The sequence below is a fragment of the Schistocerca americana genome, chromosome X (assembly GCF_021461395.2).
Source record: "Schistocerca americana isolate TAMUIC-IGC-003095 chromosome X, iqSchAmer2.1, whole genome shotgun sequence".
In the NCBI taxonomy this organism is placed as follows: Eukaryota; Metazoa; Arthropoda; class Insecta; order Orthoptera; family Acrididae; genus Schistocerca; species Schistocerca americana.
In genome coordinates, this window is record NC_060130.1 from 354,613,810 (window position 1) to 354,638,147 (window position 24,338).

General features: G+C 42.7%; 1 protein-coding gene across 3 annotated transcripts in view; it reads left to right on the top strand.

The window, feature by feature from the left end:
- Window positions 1-24,338, top strand: part of LOC124556546 — a 239,471-nt gene that overhangs the window by 154,791 nt on the left and 60,342 nt on the right. For 2 of the 3 annotated variants that reach the window (XM_047130500.1, XM_047130502.1), the window contains 2 exons: window positions 4,201-4,620; window positions 4,708-5,322. In XM_047130500.1, the coding sequence (XP_046986456.1) occupies window positions 4,201-4,620; window positions 4,708-5,322 (1,035 nt within the window). The remainder of the gene's footprint in view (window positions 1-4,200; window positions 4,621-4,707; window positions 5,323-24,338) is intronic. The other variant, XM_047130501.1, reaches the window with a different exon arrangement.

The window sequence follows — 24,338 nt, forward strand, 5'->3', positions numbered from 1 at the left end:
TAGCTTAACTAGCTTTGGAGTATCTCCTGCAAAGCTGAATTCAGTTGCTCAGCATAGTTTGTATGCAGCAGCCAAACGAAAATTGGAATTAGTAGCTGGGGCTCTGAAATCTAAAATTTCACATACGTAACAAGTTGAGCTGGCTGCTGATGCAAGCACTATCCCTGGCAGTAATTTAAAAGAACTGGAAGAAAAGGCAAAACATCACGATAAACTCGTGGACAAAATCAAACAGAAAATTGAATATGTAAACAATTGTGACAAAATTCAGTTACTTCCTCTTGTGCTGCCAACTTGGTCTCGACAGAAAGTCAGTTCCATATTTCAGGTGTCTGAATATTTGGTACGACAAGCAAGAGCTTCTTTTAATGGAGAAGGGTATTTTATTGATGGCTGAGCAGAAAAGAGGAAAGACATTGCCACACGATACAGTGCAAAAAAATAGAGTTTTTATTTGGACAGTGAAAACACAAGAATTATTCCTGGGAAGAAGACAAAGTGAGCACCAGAAAAAATACCTATGAACACAAGTGTCTTGTTTTAAGTAATTAACTGAACTGTATTCTCTCTATAAAAAAAGTATCCTGAAGACCTCACTCCGCCCCCACCTCACTCCGCCCCCACCTCACTCCGCCCCCACCTCACTCCGCCCCCACCTCACTCCGCCCCCACCTCACTCCGCCCCCACCTCACTCCGCCCCCACCTCACTCCGCCACCACCTCACTCCGCCCCCACCTCACTCCGCCCCCACCTCACTCCGCCCCCACCTCACTCCGCCCCCACCTCACTCCGCCCCCACCTCACTCCGCCCCCACCTCACTCCGCCCCCACCTCACTCCGCCCCCACCTCACTCCGCCCCCAACCTCACTCCGCCCCCAACCTCACTCCGCCCCCAACCTCACTCCGCCCCCAACCTCACTCCGCCCCCAACCTCACTCCGCCCCCAACCTCACTCCGCCCCCAACCTCACTTCGCCCCCCCCAACCTCACTTCGCCCCCCCCAACCTCACTTCGCCCCCCCAACCTCACTTCGCCCCCCCAACCTCACTTCGCCCCCCCCAACCTCACTTCGCCCCCCCCACCTCACTCCGCCCCCACCACCTCACTCCGCCCCCACCACCTCACTCCGCCCCCACCACCTCACTCCGCCCCCACCACCTCACTCCGCCCCCACCACCTCACTCCGCCCCCACCACCTCACTCCGCCCCCACCACCTCACTCCGCCCCCCCACCTCACTCCGCCCCCCCACCTCTCTCCGCCCCCCCCCTCACCTCTCTCCGCCCCCCGCCTCACCTCTCTCCGCCCCCCGCCCCACCTCACTGCGCCCCCCGCCCCACCTCACTGCGCCCCCCGCCCCACCTCACTCCAGATTATTCCTCATAGTGAGAGGCTGCAGTGAAATTGATGCACCATGGTGAGCACCTACCACTTGTCCAAAAGGTCGAGTTACTGAGATCACACATTCGTGTAAAGGACATATGCCTATGCCTATGCTTATCTTAGACTCAGCCATTAGGGTTTCCTCTTTCTGATCTTCAGCTTTCTGTCTCTGCTCAGTGGGAAGTGGCTAAAGATTTGTCTTGTAATAATCTATTTTCAGTGTAACATATCTCAGAAATTTAGCTGCTGCTGAATTGAATCTGTAAAAATTGTGTATCTTAGAAAAAAAGTTCTAGTACTTTTATTTTCCTATTCATTTATCCACTGAGTTACTAATGTAACTGTTAAGTGTCGGTGGTCAGCAACAGTTTGAAAAGTTTGTAAGGATGTTGCAGGCTAGGTTATGCTGCGAAATAATGGTTTGGAAAAAAATTATGTATGTTTTGTCATTTCTGAGTTAATTAGAAGTAAATTTAGTTAATCAGGCCATTGGATGCACAAATTCAAGCAGCCCAGCAGAGACAATTAGTGTCAGTTGTTCTCATAACACAGATGATACACTATGTGATCAAAGGTATCTGGACACCCCCCAAAACATACGTTTTTCATATCAGATGCATTGTCTTGCCACCTGCTGCCAGGTAATCCATATCAGCGACCTCAGTAGGCATTAGACATCGGGAGAACAGAATGGGGACCTCTGCGGAACTCGTGGACTTTGAACGTGGTCAGGTGATTGGGTGTCACTTGTGCTGTATGTATGTGTGTACGTGAGATTTTCTCACTCCTAAACATCCCTAGCTCCACTGTTTCTGATGTGATAGTGAAGTGGAAACGTGAAGGGACATGTACAGCACAAAAGCATACAGGCCGACCTCGTCTGTTGACTGACAGAGACTGCCGACAGTTGAAGTTGGTTGTAATGTGTAATAGGCAGACATCTATTCAGACCATCACACAGGAATTCCAAACTGCATCAGGATCCACTGCAAGTGCTATGACAGTTAGGCGGGAGGTGAGAAAATTTGGATTGCATGATTCAAGCGGCTGCTCATAAGTGGCACATCACACTGGGAAATGCCAAACGACACCTCACTTGGTGTAAGGAGCATAAACATTGGATGATTGAACAGTGGAAAAACATTGTGTGGAGTGACGAGTCATGGTACACAATGTGGCAATCTGGTGGCGGGGTGTGGGTATGGCGAATGCCTGGTGGACGTCATCTGCCAGCGTGTGTAGTAGGCCAACAGTAAAATTCAGAGGCGGTGGTGTTATAGTGCGGTTGCGTTTTTCATGGAGGGGGCTTGCATCCTTTGTTGTTTTGCATGGCACTACCGTAGCACAGGCCTACATTGATGTTTTAAGCACCTTCATGCTTCCCACTGTTGAAGAGCAATTCAGGGACAACAGTTGCATCTTTCAACACGATTGAGCACCTATTCATTGCATGGCCTGTGGCAGAGTGGTTAGATGACAATAACATCCGTGTAATGGACTGGCCTGAACAGAGTCCTAAACTGAATCCTATAGAACACCTTTGGGATGTTTTGGAATGCAGACTTCATGCCAGGCCTCACTAACAGACAGACGTCGATACCTCTCCTCAGTGCAGCACTCTGTGAAGAATGTGCTGCCATTCCCCAAGAAACCTGATTGAACTTGAGAGTAGAAGTTGTCATCAAGGCTAAGGGTGGACCAACACCATATTGAATGCCAGCATTACCGATGGAGGGCACCACGAACTTGTAAGACATTTTCAGCCAGGTGTCCGGATACTTTTGATCAAAAAGTGGTTCAGGTTCGATCCTTACCACCGTCCCATTGTCCAGTTTTTGTATTCCTCTCTTGTTCAGTTTTAGGACTACAAACGAACAACACATTTGGCAACACTGTTTCTAGCGGGCTGCTGGAATTTGCAGATGCAATGGCCTGATTGGCTAACTTCAGTGCTAAATAACTTTGAAATGGTGCTGTGCATCGTTTTATTATTATTATTATTATTATTATAATGATTGTTTCTTAGCACAGCCTACCGCACAACACCCTTACAAACTTTTCAAACTGTTTCTGACCCCCCCCCCCCCCCCCCTCTCTCTCTCTCTCTCTCTCTCTCTCTCTCTCTCTCTCTCTCTCTCTCTCTCTCTCTCGTTTGTGTGTGTGTGTGTGTGTGTGTGTGTGTGTGTGTGTGTGTGTGTGTGTGTGTGTGTGTGTGTGTGTGTGTTCTGCTGTAATGAGAAGACTTGTATATTTGTCCACCTTGAATCCACGATAATTTTTGATATTCCATTTCTGTTTAGTTGTTTATCATCTACAACAACATTCTTCTCTCACTGCGAGTTTTCCTACTATAAAAGGAAACGTTTAATGGTCCCAATCTCTGAATGCATTTTATTTGGCATTGTTGGTCTTGGAGGGGGTCAGTTATTTGTTTCTAGAATGTTTGCCCTTAAGCGCTGACATATAAAGGCGAAAGACAGCTAAAGTATGACAAATTTTTCCCTGATATAGCAACCAGTTTATGTTTCTGTCATACTGTCATAGCCTCTTCTATCTGCTCTCCTCACACACCTCAGCAGAGATTAACTCCCCATGGATGACCTGTAATACCAATTAATGGGGTTTTAGGAACGTTTGGATATCGATTTATCAGCTTTAGATGTTTGCTTGAACACTTCTGATAGAATAGTTTTGTATCGTCTCTCTGTCACAAGTACTGGGTACTTATAGTGTTTGTTAATTATAATTTATAAAGTTTGTCACTTTTCCTTTGTTGCATATATTTTTTATGTCATGCAGTACTTTTTTTTTCCAAGGGCATGAATTAATAAACCACCATGAGCAGTTGACTGAAGCTTCAGTGCTGTGTGGCACACACATTTCCTTACCAACTGGAAATGCTGACATTACTACTAAAAAAGCAGATGGAAATACTACCACAAATGTGGTTGCTGTGCTCCATCCTAAAGTGATTATATCAGCAGACCAATCAGGAAGAGCAGACCAAATTACTGCTGTAATATCTGAGAATTTAAATTTACAATCATCTGCCTTCCCTCATATAAAGGCTTTTGAAAGTGATTGTGATGATGCAAGTATCGACCCAGAGTGTATGTTTCGATCAGAAGTGTCAGCTATAGTACGGGATATTAATAATTTGGAGAAGTATGAAACATATTCTTCACCTGCATCTGAAACTTGTGTTTTGGACAGCAGGATCTCTTCTGATGTTTCAGGTACACTATTGATAAGTAAAGGATTGATAGCTTTAATTTCCTTTTTATGAATAAGAATATAAGATAATTTTTTCTTCTTCCTTTTAGGGGTGATGTATTGTTCAAAGGAATACAGTTCCTCAACTGATGAAGATATTTTTGAAAACACTTTTGAAATGATGGAAAAACTGTTGAATGGTTTTGAAATGAAGCCGGACTGTGCCTGTGAAGTGGAGGCAGGCAGTGGACATGCATATGAAATGGACCCAGACCGTGTGGCGGGTGCACGCGATGCGGAGCCGGACCGTGTGGCGGGTGCACGCGATGCGGAGCCGGACCGTGTGGCGGGTGCACGCGATGCGGAGCCGGACCGTGTGGCGGGTGCACGCGATGCGGAGCCGGACCGTGTGGCGGGTGCACGCGATGCGGAGCCGGACCGTGTGGCGGGTGCACGCGATGCGGAGCCGGACCGTGTGGCGGGTGCACGCGATGCGGAGCCGGACCGTGTGGCGGGTGCACGCGATGCGGAGCCGGACCGTGTGGCGGGTGCACGCGATGCGGAGCCCGACTGTGCACGACCCTGTGAACTGAAGATGAACTCTGCTGATAATTTGGAGAATGTAAAGTTTGATGTTAAATCCATAAAAAGTGTTCAAAGAGAATCACGATGTGAAAGATTCTTAAACAGAAGAGCCTCTGGGAATATTTTCTATCAAGCAAGATGTAAGTACTCATATTTGAATTACAGTTGTGATGCAAACTGTTATTTGTATCATGTTTTGGTAGATACGTTTTTCACATTTTTCCTAATGAGCCAGTTATTCACACTTTCAACCACTGATATCAGACTGTGTTGCCTCCATGATCCGTGATACTCGAATTTCTATTAAGGTGAGTCGACCATAGGTAAAATTTACTAATGGTACCTATCACTTAAAATTCTCTGACTTCCACCCTGTGCCTCTTTATTTACTCAAACATTTTTTCAGGTGACTGTCAACAGCATCAATATAGTTGAAGAAATGCATGATATACAATGTGCTGTCTTACAGCATTGTAGACAGTGGGATGTGTATCATACGTTTTCCTTTATTTACTTACTGTGTTGTAGAAAGTAACAATTTGTTTGCTACGTGATCTGCTGTCTATTTAATATGAAAATGAGATAAATGTGGTGCATCTTTGAAGAGCGTGTATTATGTCTGAGTACTTATGTAGCAGACAGTCACTTATTTTCATGATTGTATGCCTATTCTTATTTTGTCAGTGATTAGACAGTTAGTTTCCTGTTCAATAAGTTTAATTGCCGTCCTGTCATTTTACAAGCACATACTGTACAGCACAGTTACTTGACTGTTTGTTGATTGCATGTTCTTGGTTCGAAAGACATTTTGTTTGTGATCTAAGCTCAATTGCAACTTGAAATACAGGTGTGAATAATTTAGAAGTTTTTTCAAAACATTGGGATAAATTCAACACTGGTTACTAATGAGGTACGTACTGATATTAAAATTTTATTTTGTTGGTAGTACTGCCACCTACAACTAGAAACATTCTTTCCTCCATCATCTGGGTGTCACAGAGAATGATAGATGTGAATACAACTCTACCAACTCTGAGGAGCTTCCCTAAACACAGCAACTGTTAAGCTTTACACCTGCTTTCTGCATTGCCCTCCAGGAAACTTGGTTCCCGACAATGCCCACCGCTGCTATAAGGGATATTACAGGAACCGTAGCGACTATAATAGTGTCCTAAACTCAGTCTATAGTGTAACTGTGCCCCTTCAAACCCCTCTTGAAGCTGTGGCTGTCTGAATAAGGACAATGCAGGAAATAACTGCCTGCAATGTATATCTTCCTCCAGATGGTGCAGTATCCCTAAATGTATTAGCTGCATTGGTTGATCAACTCCCTAAACCTTTCCTACTTTTCGGAGATTTTAACGCCCATAACCCCGTGTGGGGTGGCACCATGCTTGCTGGACGAGGCAGAGATGTCAAAAATTTACTGTCACAACTCGACCTCTGCCTCTTAAATACTGGGGCCGCCACACATTTCAGTGTGGTTCATGGTAGTTACTCGGCCGTTGATTTATCAATTTTCAGCCCAGAACTTCTCTCATCTATCCACTGGAGAGCACATGACGACCTGTGTGGTAGTGACCACTTCCCGATCTTCCTGTCACTGCCCCTGTGTCAGGCCCACAGATGCCTGCCCATATGGGCTTTAAACAAGGCAGACTGGGAAACTTTCACCTCTGATGTCACCGTTGACTCTCCTCCACATGGTAACATTGATGTGATGGTTGAGCATGTGACTACAATTGTTTGTGCGGCAGACAAAGCGATCCCTCACTCTTTAGGGTGTCCCCGGCGAAAGGCAGTCCCTTGGTGGTAGCCGGCAGTCGCTGAAGCAATAAAGGAGCGTCGGCGAGCTCTACAGTGGCATAAGCGGCACCCTTCCCTGGAGCACTTCATAACCTTTAAACAGCTTTGTGCCCGCGTTTGCCAACTTATCAGAGGACGGAAGCAGGAGTATTGGGAGAGATATGTCTCCACCATTGGGTGCCATGTGCAGGTGTACACGACCCGGGAGATCCGGGGAAAACCCGGGAATATTTTCATCCGGGAAAAAACCGGGAAAAACCTGGGAATTTTTTAGAATTCCGGGAACTTTTCCTTGTTTTAGTAACCAGTTAAATTTTTGTGATTTTGACTGGTAAGAACCAATACTCTAACAAAGGATATTACTGGGATATTACTGTATCCTGCTTCTGCAGAATAATGCTGCAGCAAAAAACATGAACGAGAGGGAAAAAAAACGAAAATAAAACTTAAGTTGCAAAGGAAATGCGCCATATACAACAACAAAACACAGTGCTCATACAAACATCTGCCAACCAAAGTGTGTCAAAGGCTTTAGGAAGAATATGCAGTGCTTCCTAACAGCAAATGTCCTCCGATAAGCGTGACATGACAGCTGTTTACATTTGATTCATTTGAGCAGTTGCGGGCGGGCGGGCTCTTGCGCGTGCGCAGTTGAGTCGCCTATGGGTAGTACCTTCTCCCGCTTCTGGCTACAGATGTGTGGCTAGGTGCCACTATCCAAATTGCTCCGGTTCGGAAATATCGGAGATCCAGGGCTGATGCACAAAGCAGTCTGAGTTGTAGTGGGGAGGTGGGTAGTCTCCACATGACCTGTGTTGACGTTTAGTGATTTTGCTGTTTCCTCTTCGTTTGTTGCTTTCACATTAAATGAAAACAAAACTGATTTCTGTGGCCGGGAGCTACAAAATGAATTAAAATACGTTCGCGTAGTTATGGAAGGCTAGAATATGTTGTTAGTTTCAGATTTTATTTCCACCTTTCTAACAGTCAAGCATTAATCACCTTGCAGAACAATGAAGTTATTTTTGTCGGTTTGGTAAAGAGATTTGGCTTTTATTAATATTTTGCACTAAGGCAGTCAATTTATTTGAAACGAAGTGTTTAATTTCACACTGTTGGCTAGTTTCAACTGTTCGCTGCATTTCAAGTGCACATTTTCCATCTTCTAACTCGTATGGCATTATGCCATAATTAAGAACCAAACATGAGCTAATACAGTACTGGTACTCGAGAAAATTTAAATCCGAATCTGGACATACGACTGTGCACTTTAAGCCGAATTATGCATTTTAGTATAGTTCACGAAATTCCGATGCTCCTGAAGTATCCTTTGATGTCTTGTTTCTTTTATGACGTAATGCAAGATCTTTTAATGTTTTACACGTAAGAACATGCGGCCTTCGAGGGTCATCGTAGCTGCGCAGTTGCAGTGACGCCTGTTACCTGGCGCTCTCTGGCAACTGCTGAAACGAACCAATTTCTAACAGGTCACGGGAAAATATTGCGAATGGTGGTTTGAAAAGTGTTACTTTCAAAGTAAATTTCTTTTTACGCAAGATGAACTATGTGCGAGAATGTACGATGAATTTCTTAAATCACAGAGCGTTTCACTCTCATTTAAAAATCAACTCTTTGAGGACGACCCTCTAGAAGAATTTCGAGCCCAGAAGATCAGACATTTACGTCGTTATTAAAAATTTTACTGTCAGATGACCATCTATAAGAATTCTGAGCCCAGAAGATCAGACATTTACGTCGTTATTAAAAATTTTACTGTCAGATGACCATCTATAAGAATTCTGAGCCCAGAAGATCAAACATTTACGTCGTTATTAAAAATTTTACTGGCACATTTGTGTGATGTATCTTAAAGTGTAACACGCACAAAATGATCAGCATTATATGTGGAAGCTTAGCTTCTCTTGCAGCTTATTAATCTTCAAGAACAATATTATTTGTGAAAGCTTTGTTTTTCTTCTAGCAAAACTATGTATATTAATTTAAACCATTAACTTTTCTTTTTGTGTGTTCGCGCTACTTAAGAGTGATCTTGCTATTGGTTGACTACACTACGTGTCCTGTGCTGTCATCAGCAGCCGATATCACGTGACATGAGCTATGACTGGCTTACAAAAGCGCGTCACAAACTCTATTTCATTGCTTCGGAAAGTAACATGCAGTGTTTGGTGGAATTCGAATTTATACCTCCATAAAACGAAGAAATGCAGTGTACATGTTGCTGCAAATCAAAGATCTTTCCAAAATGTGTTTTTTTTCCCCCCTGGGTTTCGTTTTCTAAAGTGCCGGCAAATTCTACATCTGTGTAGAAAACCATAAACATTCTAAGGATTGATAAGTTTTACAGTGTCGAGGAAAAGTATGCTGTCATTTAACATGAAAAAGTGTATTTTCATCTGGGAGAAAGTGTATTTTCAGACGGGAAATCAGGGAAAAATCCGGGAATTTTTTTTCCTTGTCCACGTATATACCCTGCATGCATCACCTTCCAAGTCTGGGCAAAGATCAAATGTGTTTTCAGGTATCAGACCCCAACAGGTGTTCCAGGTGTTAACATAAATGGCATGTTATCTACCGACGCAAACACTATTCTTGAGCACTATGTTCAAGCCTCTGCATCGGAGAATTACCCCCAGCCTTTTGCACTCTCAAACGGCGGCTGGAAGGGAAAGTTCTCTCGTTCACTACACGCCACAATGAATCCTATAACGCCCTATTTACAGAGTGGGAGCTCCTCTTCAGTGTCCTTGCACATTGCCCCGACACAGCTCCTGGACCAGATTAGATCCACAGTCACAAGATTAAACAGCTCTCATCTGACTACAAGCAACATCTCATCATCTTCAACCGTATCTGGTGCGATAGCGTGTTTCCATCGCAATGGCTACAGAGCACCATCATTCTGGTGCTCAAATCCGGTAAAATCCCGCTTGAATTGGATAGCTATTGGCCCATCAGCCTCACCAACATTCTCTGTAGGCTGGTGGAACACATGGTGTGTCAGCGGTTCGGTTGGGTCCTGCAGTCACGTGGCCTACTGGCTCCATGTCAGGGCAGCTTCTGCTAGGATCGCTTTACCACTTGTCACAAGGCGCAGTCATGGGCTCTAGCCCACAGTTTCCAGTTTTTGGCCGTAAAGTCGTGTGTCATACATTTTGGTTGGCATCGTACCGTTCATCCGGATCCAGAAATTAACCTTAATGACCATCCACTTACTGTAGTGGAGACATATCTTGTGTCCCTTGAGTCTGCCATCCAAACAGCCTTTTCCAGACGCCAGCATGTGGTTGCTGTCTTGTTTTATTTATGAAAAGTGTATGACAAGACCTGGCAACATCGTATCCTTGCCACATTATACGAGTGGGGTCTCAGAGGCCCACTCCCAATTTTCATCCAAAATTTCCTGTTGCTTCATACTTCCCGTGTCCAAGTTGGTACCTCCCATAGTTCCCCCATATCCAGGAGAATGGGGTCCCACAGTGCTCTGTACTGAGTGTATCTCTAGTTTTAGTGGCTATTAACGGTCTAGCAGCAGCTGTAGGGCCGTCCGTCTCACCTTCTTTGTATGCAGACGACTTCTGCATTTCGTACTGCTCCACCAGTACTGGTGTTGCTGAATGGTGCCTACAGGGAGCCATCCACAAGGCGCAGTCGTGGGCTCTAGCCCACAGTTTCCAGTTTTTGGCCGTAAATTCGTGTGTCATGCATTTTGGTTGGCATTGTACCGCTCATCCGGATCCAGAAATTAACCTTAATGACCATCCACTTACTGTAGTGGAGACATATCTATTCTTAGGACTGGTTTTTGATATCCGATTGACGTGGCTTCCTCATCTTTGTAAGCTGAAGTGGAAGTGCTGGCAGCACCTCAATGCCCTCTGCTGCCTGAGCAACACCAACTGGGGTGCAGATCGCTCTACACTGCTCCAGCTCTACAGAGGCTTTGTTCAATCCCGCCTTGACTATGGGAGTCTGGTTTATGGGTCAGTGGCGCCCTCAGCATTTCTCCACTGTGGCGTTCGCCTAGCGACAAGAGCTTTTAGGACAAATCCGGTGACCAGTGTCCTTGTGGAGGACAGAGTCCCTCCATTGCAGGTTAGGCGTGCACAACTGCTGGCCAGTTATGTTGCACACATTCGTAGTTCTCCTGCACATCCGAATTACCATCTCCTTTTCCCATCCACGGCGCTTCATCTCCCACATTGACGGCCCAGTTCAGGGCTTCCAATGACAGTTTGTGTCCGATCCCTTCTTTCCAAACTGAAGTCCTTACCTTTACCACCTATACTTGAGGTCCATTAACGTACACCTCCATGGTGTACACCTAGGCCGTGGCTTCGCCTGTACCTTTCACATGGCCCTAAGGGCTCAGTTAAACCCGCGGCTCTCCGCTGCCACTTCCTGTTGATTCTTGACATGTACCGAGGCCATGGAGTGGTTTGCACTGACTTCTCGATGGCTGATGATCACGTCGGCTTCGCGTATCCCCATGGAAGCCATATTGAACAACATTCCTTGCTCGATGGCTGCATTGTTTTCACTGCCTACCTGGTGGCTATATCCTGTGCTCTTGAGCACATCCGTTCATGCTCTGGGGAGTTGTTTCTTTTGTGTACTGACTCCTTGAGCAGCTTACAAGCTATCAACCAGTGCTACCCTCGTCATCCTTTGGTAGCGACCATCCAGGAGTCCATCCATGCCCTGGAATGGTCCAGTCATTCAGTGGTGTTTGTCTGGACCCCAGGCCCTGTCGTAACCCTGGCAATGAACTTGCCAACAGGCTGGTCAGCCAAGCTAGGCGGAAAACGCTTATGGAGATCGGCTTCTCTGCAATTGACCTGCGTTCAGTACTGCACTGCAAGGTTTTGTGGCTTTGGGAGACGGAATGGCAAAACTTCAGTACACACAACAAACTGCGTGCCATTAAGGAGACTACGAATGTGTAGAAGACCTCCACGTGGGCCTCTCACAGGGACTCTGTGGTTCTCTGTTGGATCCACAATGGCGACACTTGGGTGACACACGGGTATCTCCTGCACCGTGATGGCTTGCCTCTGTGTTGATACGGTGCCTGGCTGACAGTGGCCCACATCTTGGTGAGCTGTCCTTCTTTGGCTGCCCTGCAATGGACTCTTCAGTTGCCGGACTCGTTGCCATTAATTTTAGCTGACAACTCCTCATTGGCTTATTTAGTTTTACGTGATGGTATGTTTTATCATTCTGTCTAAGTTCTAGCGCATGTCCTTTGTCTCTTTGTGTTATCCACTCTAATGTTTTTAGGCTGGATGTTTTACTGTGTCAGAGTGGCTGGCTTTTCCTTTTATTGTCATGGTTGGCCAGCCATGGTCATCTGCTCTCTTGTTTTTATCCCTTCTGCCTGTTTCTTGCTTCTCTCTGTGGTTTTCTTTTCCCGTTTTGTCCGTAGTAGTGTTGGTTGTCCTTCTGTCGTTCTTCTGTTTCATCTTTTCTCCTGTTATTGTGCTATAAGTCTCCTTTCTTTTCTTCTTTCCCTTGTGCAATTATTTTACTGGGAACAAGGGATCGATAACCTTGCGATTTGGTCCCTTCCCCCTCCCCCCTCTTTTAAACAAACCAACCAAACAATAATACATGTGGGAGCTGGTTCTGAATTTGCTGAGGATTGTAGTGCAGGACCAAGTCATAATGAAATACAATATAGTGTTTTTAGCCATCACTCTTGCTGATGGAATCATTCTGTCATTTAAAAAGAAATCAGTGAGAATTTGCAGTAAAAAGCCCTGCTAGATTCCTTTCTTTCACAGACAATGTCTCTTAATTTCCGGCCTGAAGTGTGTATGATGAGCATTTAAACATACAACTAGCGTTTCTGTTGAAGATGTAACTGAAGTTAACATTATAAGGATGAAAGAGGTTTCATTTGCTTTAAGAGTCAGTCGGCCTGAAGTTATCGGTATACACTATGTGATCACAAGTATCTGGACACCTGGCTGAAAATGACTTAAAAGTTCGTGGCACCCTCCATCAGTAATGCTGACATTCAATATGGTGTTGGCCCACCCTTAGCCTTGATGAGAGCTTCCACTCTCGCAGCCATACATTCAGTCAGGTGCGGGAAGGTTTCTTGGGGAGTGGCAGCCCATTCTTCACGGAGTGCTACACTGAGGAGAGGCATCGATGTTGGTCAGTGAGGCCTGGCATGAAGTCGTTCCAAAACATAGCCACTTACTGCATAACCATAGTGGAGAATCTGTGCTTAAACTGCCAAAATGCATTTCGAGCCCTCTTGTATCCTCCAGACCATAAACAACACCTAAAATGGCTGTAGTATAGAGCTGTCAGTGTCTTACTAACTGGTACAGGTTCCCTAGAGGTGTGTTTACTTCTGTCTGCCTTGCTCCTAGTCACCGTGCACCTGTGTGTGCCTCACATGCAAGGAGAGGCACACGTGTATGATTACTTTTGGAATAATACACAGTTTACTTACTTTTTGGCATCTGCCTCATTTTCAATTGACTGCCCCCTTATAACATTCTTTGTTGAGTAGCCCATCTGAAATCAAAACTGTGATGATGGGCTAAAAGTGTGAAACCACTTTTGCGTACATAACTTTGGTGAATATTTTGAAAAAAAATGTCAGTGATGAAATCTGATGATAGTATATATTTCCTTTATAGTGAAAAAATGGCCTAAGTAGGCTGTATTTTTTATTTATTTTTTGTTTTTATTTTCATAACACAGTCCACTTGGACCATGTTTTCATTTTCACAACACGCTGAGGCCATGGACACCAGCAAAAATAAAATTTTAAAATTACTTATGCATTCCTTATATAGAGATTTAACGCTGCCATATTTTAATCTGGCTGGAAACATTCCCAGTGATAATGATACAGAATGGCAGATTAAGTGCACCCTTCACCCCACCACTACAGTACAACCTGTGGAGACTGAAGAAATCACAGTGGAAGAGGTCGCCACAGCCTTTATTACCGTGTGCTGGAATGCTATCAGGTAAAGTTGGCCGCTTACTGAAAAACCACTGTCTTTTGCCCTCCCAGTAAAACACAGGCATTGTTGGGGAGTGTTAAAGTTGGCATCGGTGTTTGGAAGGCCGGGATATATTAGATTCTATTCCAGTGTGGCAAGACATACATTGGACTGGCAGTGTGCACCATCAGAGGCGGATGCCAAGAACACCAGTGGCACAATCGATTGGTGTACCCCAAGTCGGAGGTCGCAGAGCACTATTTGTCAGAGAATTGTGTTGTAGAATAAGAACATACCAGGATTTTAGTGCAAGTTTCCACATACTGGGACAGTGTCCTTAGAGAAGCCATATAAATGCACCCCATTGATAATCTTGTCAATTGGGATTGCGGCTGTATTCTCAGTAAGGCTTGGGAACCAGAACTGGTTGTAAATCATTTTTAACATTTTTTATGCAGATGTTGCTCAGCAAACACATTGATATGGTGATGATGGAGGACAGAGGAACTACGTCGATGGTGCAAATGTCTCCATGGCTGCCGACACATGCCCTCAGGTGTCGACCGTGAAGGAACGGCTTGCAGGGGGAGGGGATGTAAGTTCACCGCATGTGCTCAGGAGCACAGTTTGTCAATGCACCTGACGATGGCGACATGTCTGATCGCCAAAATATTGTGGCTTTTGGACACTATGGAACAGCAGTAAACCCCTGGACTGTTCAATCGACAAATACAATGGAAGGAAATGAAGGATCATGTAACATGAATAAAAACTGTCATTGAACTAATAAGTGGGCTGAAGGCGTAAAATCACTCCCTAGTTATTCTTGCACCAGGCATTAGTGCCAAGGCTCATGGTTATTCAGTACTACCATCTTGAAAAATCGTACTTCCTTTCATTAAGCTGATGAAGGGAACGAAACAGCAATAAATATATGAATTTTCTTTTTAATTTCAGAGTTATCTGATCCTAAAAAAGCATAAGAAACAAGAATTCTTCACATAAGCCAGATTAATGTTTCGTGTTTACGTGGTGCCCTCGGCACAGACCCGCTTCTCGTTGCAGATACAGAAAAACATATAAGATGCAAAACTTTTGGTGAATGAAACACGGCATGCTAAACCTGATCATGAATTGGGTAGGATACCTAAACAGAACAGGATCTGTCCCAGATTGATTGTAAGTGTGAAAGCCATTCTGCTACTCACTTGATAACATGGCCTATGCAGCCAAACTGTTCCATTACAGCTTGTCTAGCAGGTAAATTTGGAAATCATTACATTGTGTTATAAAACAGATGCATACGCAGGAGCTGTATATGTTTGTCATTATCACTTCATTTGTACAAGCCCATAGCTGCCTCCGTGCTTGGATCCCTCTATTTCTCTCAGTATATGTTAATGCATCCATGCTCGACAGCACACCATATCACACATGAGCAAAACACAACTCCACTCCAGAGCGGCCAAAGTGGAATAGCCATGAAGCTGAACACTTTATTTTGCTTCAGAACTGGCAAGCCGTGTATGGTAACCATGCCCTCGCTACCCATTGGCCAAAACCACTCTCACCTAGGAGAGTTCAGGCAGAGCAACAGATGCTGCTCATGTAGCAGTGAATATGCAGCATTTGATCAATGGGCATAGATGTAACAGCCAAAAACTTGCATGCTAGAAATAGGCACTTAATGAACAGAAAATGTGAAAATGACAAATTATAACTGGTGTCTTTCAATGTACAGTTCATATATGACACTTTGTTTCAGTAAAAAGCAATCCACTTGGCTCTGTGTTTAGCCTATGTCCCTCTTGCGGCTGCTAACTAACAGCAGGACTTCCCGCCCCCCTTGCTTGACTTATCTGCTGATTTTGTCCAGGTGGAATAGCCCTCGTATTTGTCCAAAAATACTTTTGATGACTGATCAGGTCATTTATATAGCACTAAATAAATTGTGTAATTGGAAATGTTTCCCTTCGTTACCTAAATCCAGCAGCAGCAAAATGGCATGCATGGAGCGAGCAAACCTTTCATTGGTCTATGACCTCTGCAAGCTCGTGGCAAGCTGAGTGTCAGTGGAACCATCAGGAAAATGGATCACAGGTGTACTACAGTCAGAATGCCTCACTCTTCCACCCATGAATTTCTTCCATGGGTTGGACTGAAACCAGTCACAGGCCAGGTCCAGCCCAGGGGCTGCTGGTTGCCCTCCATGCCGTAGTGTTGATGGACTGTCGAGGTATTATTTGTTGCAGTTGTTCTCCATCATCTCCATTATTACTTAAGAAAGAATAAATAGGCTTTTTTAACGTTTCATTTTATAAGCTTCTGTAATGCAGACTGGAAATTAGTGGGAAATGGTTACCACTAAAATCTGTTGTGTGCAGTACTGTAGTAATTCGTTGAATATTACAGTTATTATGTTAATTCCGTAGATAATTTGCATAATGAATTTTATTGTCTGATATGAAACTAAAACTATGATCACAACAACATATTTTTTATGTCACAATTAAATAAGTAATCAGTTCACTGCCACTCATTTTTCACTGTTCAGAATTTTATTGAGCATCAATATGCCCATGAGTATAATACATTTGTTAGGCTCCTTGTCTGTAAATCACTTTCCAAGCACTACCTAGACCTCACAGGGAAATGCCTCTTAGCAAAAAACAACTTCCAAAAACAGAAATGCTGACTACTACTGAATATTTTATAATACTAAAACAGTGGCTAAATTACTCTTAACTATTGGAATGGCTCGTTCTAAAACATGTACATAGGAGCTTTCACCTTTGAGAAGTTAGGTGCCACAGTTATGTCTTCATTGGGAAATGGAGGTGTAGGTTTACAGAAAGATGATAAAAATTAAGTTACTGATAAGTGTGATGAAACAAGAGATGATTCCAGTGCTGTACCCGGGGCAAGAGTTTCAGCCAGCCATTGCAGCATTATGCCATACAGACAGTGTTATTAATAGTGAACCAGTCTACCAGAGGGTCACCAACATTCTTATGATGTAGCTACTATCATCACAGCCAGCCTGTGAGCCAGTGAGTGCTGCCAAACAGACTTGCCATCAATTTGCCCTCACTTTGCTGGTGTATCCACGAGGCAGCCTGCTGAGGATCCTGCTGCTGCCTCATAGTCTAAGGTACAAACTGTGGCCCTTTCAGGCCATTTTTGTTGCAACCACAGTCAAGGGTTTGTCACACTGGGCAAAACTGTCATCTCCCTCTTTGCTGGCCACCGGCTGGATTTGTAATTTTTCACTGTACGGAATACCTTTGTTTTTACTTCAGGTCACTAAAGCAACTATTATTAGACTGTATTAAGATTGTCTTAGTACATTCAAAATTCGATAGGCATCTTTATTTGTTTATACTTAGAAATTTGGTAGTTACCTTTGTATAAATATCTTAAGGTGTCTATCGAAATTTGAGTGTCCCAAGACAGTCGCAATATAGTCAAATAATATATGTTTTATTGATCTGACATAAAAGGAAATGCATTATTGACAGTGAAACATTACAAATGCAGCTTTTGGGAATGAATGGAAACTTAGTTACAGGGTAATTATGTTGTGTTGTGGGGGATTATGATGTATTAATTGAATTATTGAAGTATTATGAGGAATATGATGTAGGTATTAATCATCATGAAAATGTAGTGTATTGTGATAGTCATAGAGATAGGGAATTCGAATAATTCCCCAGTCAATATGTCTGAAAGTGTGACCATTGCAGTGATACCTCTGACTGCTTCCTTTTGTAAACAATTACCCTTGTTTATGACATAGTGACTAGGCAGCAGGTCATCAACATTGAGAAGTTGGTGCAGGTCAAGAAACGCCTGATTTGCTCTTCAGTGCCAGAAGAGCACCTGGAACTGTTTACCTAGAATAGCACAGTGTGTGGCTCGACGGGAAGTTCATTACTCATGTTGTCTTACTAGTTACATGGAATAAGTGATTTCACAGAAGTTCCTGCAAACGTAGGTAAGGTTAGCGAGGCTACCTTGATAGGATGCGTCCATGATCCCCAGCCCAATGACTGCTGCTTGCTGGACTAAAAAGAAAGGAGTTGACATAAGGTGGAACAAAGCAGGACCTGTAGAATCCATGTCTGTAAGAGTGTGAACTCAGTGTAAACATAAAAAAGTAAAAAGGGCACCAAAATGTGAAGATTATTTGGGAGTGTTTACTATGAACTTCAGTAGGTGAGTACACAGTTTATACAATTGTAAATATATTAATGCTTTTTTTTTTACAGCCAGTTTCTCAAGCAGTAATCCGGTGGAGCTGATTTTTTCCAAGAAAGGAGGAAATATAACGATACAAGATGAGCCCAGTGCCCTAGCCAGGGCATGAGTTGCAGCCAGTTAACACAACATTTTGCCAGAACAGCGGTGTCCTCAGTAATGACCCAGTTTTCAGGGTAGTGATCAGGATTCAGGAAGTTAAGAAGGCACTGAAGTATGTGGCAGTACTTGTGTTCCACATTAGTGAGCCCTCTTTGGCCCTATATATACCCTCAGGCTAACCAACCAGGTGATTGGGCTGCGCATCAATGCCTGCCATGTGTTGGTCTCTATCGTGGGGTCCCCAACACTCTCCCGACACAGCTAGCATTGTCGCAACTGGGCTGCAAATTGAAGGCTGCTGCACAACACCCTAGCCATCTGGTTACCCTCACACTGTTGCCTTCCCCATGAGGCTGCCTCATGGTCTGAGGTAAGGACTGAGGTCCTTCCAGCTCCATGCTGCTACCATCAGATGCAGTCGCGGTTCATGGTTCATCACCCTGGCTAAACCACCATCTCCTGCTAGGCTGGCTACCAGCCCTTCACCCTCTGGCCACCTGAAGCTGGGACACTGCAACAGCAAGGCTGCTTGCTACCACTAGTCTCTTCAGGATACACTTACAGCAGGGCACATATGTTCCAGCACGCTGGGTCCATGGTTTAACACCTGTCACCTGCTATCCACTTTCTGCAGGAACGTTGCATTACGATTGTTTATGATGACAGTAAAGAACTTGAGACCACATCAGGCTGCCTACATTGTCTTCACCTCCATCCATCCAATTGAATTTGCACTCCACACACTTGCTGGGTTCATTTCTTGCGCATCTTCTTGATTTGAAGCTTTGTTGTTTGTAGCTTTCAGGATATACGTGCTCATCTTCTCATCATTTATGGTGTTAATGTTGCAACTGGCAAATCTGAATGTTATTCCAAACTACTCTCTAGCTCCAGTTCCTAGTTTTAGAACTCCGAATAGAAAATCATTGGTCTGTTCATTTGGTCAACTGAGTGGTTGCCAGCTCTGTGTCTCTGACACTCGAGTACAAGAAATAGCTGAGCTGTAAAAATGTATCCTTTCTGTAATTAGACTGACATGTAGCAGCATCCCAGAATATGTCTGGCAATGCAGATCATTGACTTGCTTTGTCGAGTGGCTGAGAATTTTCCTGCTATGTTCACTTGCTATTTTCTTTTGTTTGATTGCATATTCTGAATGATTCTCACTTAAGGATATTCCTCCAGTTAGTAAATTTAGGTTTTAGAGGGCAGGAAACTCATTCAAAGGAGAAACTACAGCTAAGATCATCCTTTATGTTGCAACTTATTCATCTTAGCCATCAATGAGGCAGTGAGAGAGCACTGTTATCATAGTTGTTTGCTAGTTCAGTGGAAACAAGGATACATTGTAAAGTAAAGGTTGTGTTAGCTCTTGGCTCCAATCTTGGTGGAGAACAGACTTTTACCTCTTCCATGACAATTGTGCAAGTAACCAGATCGACAATCAGTGTGGAAATTGTAAGGGAACCTCTCCCTTGTAAGTCTTCTTGCTGCCTTGATTCAGAACAATGTAGAAGTAAAGATGAGAAACTTTCAGAAAGGCACACGTCTTAACATTTATGAGGGTCATCCACAAAGTAAGTTCCATTTCTATTTCTATCTACGGCAGCGCTACAATAGCAGTTCCGAGCATGTGCGGCAGTTACTCTGACTCAAGGGGAAGACATGTACGCCATTTTCAGATCGCTGCAGCCGACATGTGCTTCGTAGTGTGAAATCAGATCTGAGATTCTTTTTCTAAATGCAAGGAAAGTTACACCAAAGGAAATTCATCAGCAAATTTGTGATAATTACAGACAAAATGCTATGAGTGATTCCATGGTTAGAAGATGGGTCAGACTGTTCAATGAAGGACGTGATCAAGTACACGATGAAGAACAAAGCGGACGCCCGTCTGTGATTACTGATGAACTGGTTCACACAGTTGAAGAGAAGATTAAGCACAACCATAAGTTTACACTTACATCTCTTCTTACACCTAAAATCTGTCCTTGGTGGTCAACGATGACGACGGGCTGGAAGAACATGTTACCACATGGTTGAATTCACAGGCGGCAACCTTCTATGAAGAAGGCATACAAAAACTTGTGCCATGCTATGACAAGTGCTGTAAAAATTTCGGAAGCTATGTAGAAAAGTAATTTAACAGTTGCAGATTTTTGTACAATAAATATTTTTTTTGTATCTGTGCACGTTTGTTTTATATAACCAAACGGAACTTACGTTGTGGACATACCTCGTACATTTTTCTGTTTCTACTGAGGTAATTTTTAGACGTGTTTATGAGTAAACAAATGTATTGACTAAATTGTGGTACTGAATAATTTATTAACTGGGTTTCGTTATGTGTCTACTCCTATTGCTACATTTTCATACTTTCGTGGTAGTCATGTAATGCTACTTCAGTATAACTGTGTACTGCACATAGACATAAATCAGTGCGTAATATCTTGTTAGTTTGACACTATAACAGTGCATTTGTGTTATAGACTGTTTGAATTGCATTTTCCCGGTGGTTGTTTAAAAAGGATAGTAGAAGGTAAACATTTGAAGATGCAATATCAAAAGAATAAAGGCACTAAGAGAGGACTTCGAAATAGTTTCCCGAAATCAACAGTGTGCAGGTGGTCATTGTCTTGCAGTAGCAATACTTGGTGCAGTCTTCTTTGTTGTTTTTCTTATACTGCGATAGTAAGGTGTCTCAGTTGTTAACAAATGCCAGCTTTGATGTACGTACCTCTGGAAGTAGTCTATTATATGGGCTCAATTAATTTCAATATAAGTCAATCAGCAACAAGTCCATGTTACTTCATATACTGGAGTTGGAATGGTTTGGGGGGTTGGATCTTGCAGAGTATCCTGAAGGTCTCATATTTGATTATCACATAAGCCACAAATTTCAACATACACCAGCACTCGGGCAAAGCCAAGTAAAAATCTGCAGGCTCTGCCATTGTTCAGAATCCCATTTGAACACGTCGTCTCCCAATACCAAATGGGTTGATGTCAGTTTGAATTAAACCATGACGGAGGCAGAAATTGCAGAAAATGCAAACTCTGAAGGTTACTCACACACCAAATTCAGTTTCTCTACCATAACTGAAAAATATGAAATTAACTCATTTTCAAACAGCTGACTTGGAGAAATTTATTTGTGGCTCTTTAGATCTTGGTTTCTTTCCTTACTATCCAGGTTTTTTCAAGATTACAGAACAAGACCTTGAATGGCTGCAATAATTTATTGGTAGTGTTTGTGATCCTTCAGTATTATTAAAGTTATATATGCATTTTTCTTTGTTATGGTTAAAATACAGTGAGTAGATCATATAAATTAAAGAAAAATGTGATAAGTGTAGGCCACGACCGACCAAAGTTTGTGTTTGTTGACCAATGTTGTCAGGTGATCAGAGTTTATTTATTATTTTTTTAACTGCCATTTAAAATAATTGTGTGTGTTAATATTAGGTCCAAATATGCTATTTATGATTACCATTAATTATTTTAATAAAATGTTGATTTTTATATCAGTTAGCTATAGCTGTATGGGTTAACAATAGATTGTACCAGTTTTAGTTGTATATAATAATTTATGGGAATTATAAAATAGTAGTGTGCATATGTTTGTCATTCTCATTTCAGAAATTAGAAAATTTGTATCTCTTTTACTTGAGCTCTCTGGATTTGCTATTAATAAAGTTAATAACCAATGTAACCTGAAACTCAAAGGATTATTTTTCTTCGGTTAAAGTTATAACTATTGAGTCAACACAAATCCAGGACACTGGTAGGTTATTGTCTTAATTTTATCTGTAGTGGATATTGACAGTAGTTACGTCACAGCTAGCTTACATTTCTCTTACATTCAAATCAGTAGTTCAGTTCCTGCATCTACCATAAGTGTTGAAGGCCAGTGGAGACTACAATTATAATGAAATCTTCACTTCTGAAAACCATTAGGTACGCATTAGACAAACAGTTGTCACCTCCTTAGCACCTTACAGAGCCAATGCCCAGAAACTGCCATGCCGAAGGTTGGAAAGTGGTTGGACTATGTGGCCTCTTCTCATTCATAACAGAGAGTATAAAGCAGGATCCCACTTGTCTGTCCCACCAACAAATAAGGGGTGTCAGTGCTGGTCCAGCTGGTTGGTGGCTTTCATTTTAGTTACACATTGGACAGTCAGATCCACAGGAGAAATTTATCTTAACCATAGTGCAACTATGAGGATTATATTTAGACATAACCTGATTCACATCTAGAGATAAAATCATGTAAATACTGACAAAGAATTATGCTTACAGGTTTTTTGTTGGCACCTTAGAGATTTTCTGATCAACAGTCTCCTTACTCTGATCTGATCAATGTGACAGGAACTGTATTTGCTAGCTATTGCTGCCCATCATCTGTTTCACAGAATTCCATGTATTCTAATATATCAGAAATGTCTGACTACCACATTTGAAATGTGGCCTCTTAAGCCTTATTCATATCTCCATTCACTGAAACCTCGAAGTCAGTGTAGAAGAGCATATGTTTATCATGAAGAACTTAAAACACTGTGTGAGAAATAAAATCAGTCAGTAAATCCTTTTACGAGCTTCACAACATGTCCTATAGAAATGCGCATCTCACATAGTCGGTTATGTTCATAGATGAGTATTTTCCTTCCACATTTTATGTTTGAAGAATGTGGACATTTTTGTTAATTGTTTCTGCTTAAATTTGTTTCTTTGTGTGCTCCTGACTTCAGCATGTAATTTTTTGTTGCATGTCAGAGTCATTAGGGACATACGTGAATTGACAGTATGTTGGGGGCACTGTTTCTCCCTGCCCGTTATAGTATAAAAAACAGTAAAGCTCCCAGTTTAGCGTAACAAAAGGTCTAAGCGTTTTGCAAATTCTCTCCCCAACTATACACTGAAGGCAGTTATAATACTTGTCACAATCTTCACATGCTGTTTTATAAAGACCAATGTGACTGATCATGACTTTGTGCCGTATGGGTCATTCACCCAAAAAAGTTCATCATCTGATTCCTGGATTTTTACTTACACACACACACACACACACACACACACACACACACACACACACACACACACACACACACACACAATATCCTTACTGTTAGTGGGAGGGTTTGTTTTATTAAAAAATGGTTGGTAAATATACCTGCTGTTATCCTAGCCCAGCCATTTCCCACAGCTAGTCTGTTGGCCTGACGATATTTCTGTCCATTGAAAGTGGAATAGTTGCCGGAGAAGGTGAGTTTGAGTAACTCTCCAGTGCACTGGTTTTTTTGTGGCAAGTAAATTATTTTTAATAACTTACAATGTTCATCAAATGTCAGTACTTGAATTTAAATTCACAACATAGAGGAGAGTGAGAAATGCACTGTTGACAATATCGAGGTTTTTTTATGTCTTTAGAAAACACCCATTAGTTTTAATGCATACTGTTAACAGAGTGTGAATGCATCTTTAATTTCAAATAGATCACTTTGTTTTTCATACTGTCTGGGCTTTCTTTAATTGCTTTATGTAAAGCTGATGGCTCTGTCTTTCTAACAGATTTTAATTTTGGCATAGATTTTCCAGTACTTAAAGAGTTCATCACAGTAATTTTGGTCTTTCCCTATTTGTTAAATAAAATGTTATACTGAGTATCTTATTTTTGAGGTTCATCAACATCTACATCTAAATCTACATGATTACTCGGCAATTCACATTTAAGTGCTTGGCTGAGGGTTCATCGAACCACAATCATACTACCTCTCTACCATTCCACTCCCGAACAGCGCGCACGGGAAAAACGAACACCTAAACCTTTCTGTTCGAGCTCTGATTTCTCTTATTTTATTTTGATGATCATTCCTACCTATGTAGGTTGGGCTCAACAAAATATTTTCGCATTAGGAAGAGAAAGTTGGTGACTGAAATTTCGTAAATAGATCTCGCCACGATGAAAAACGTCTTTGTTTTAATGACTTCCATTCCAACTCGTG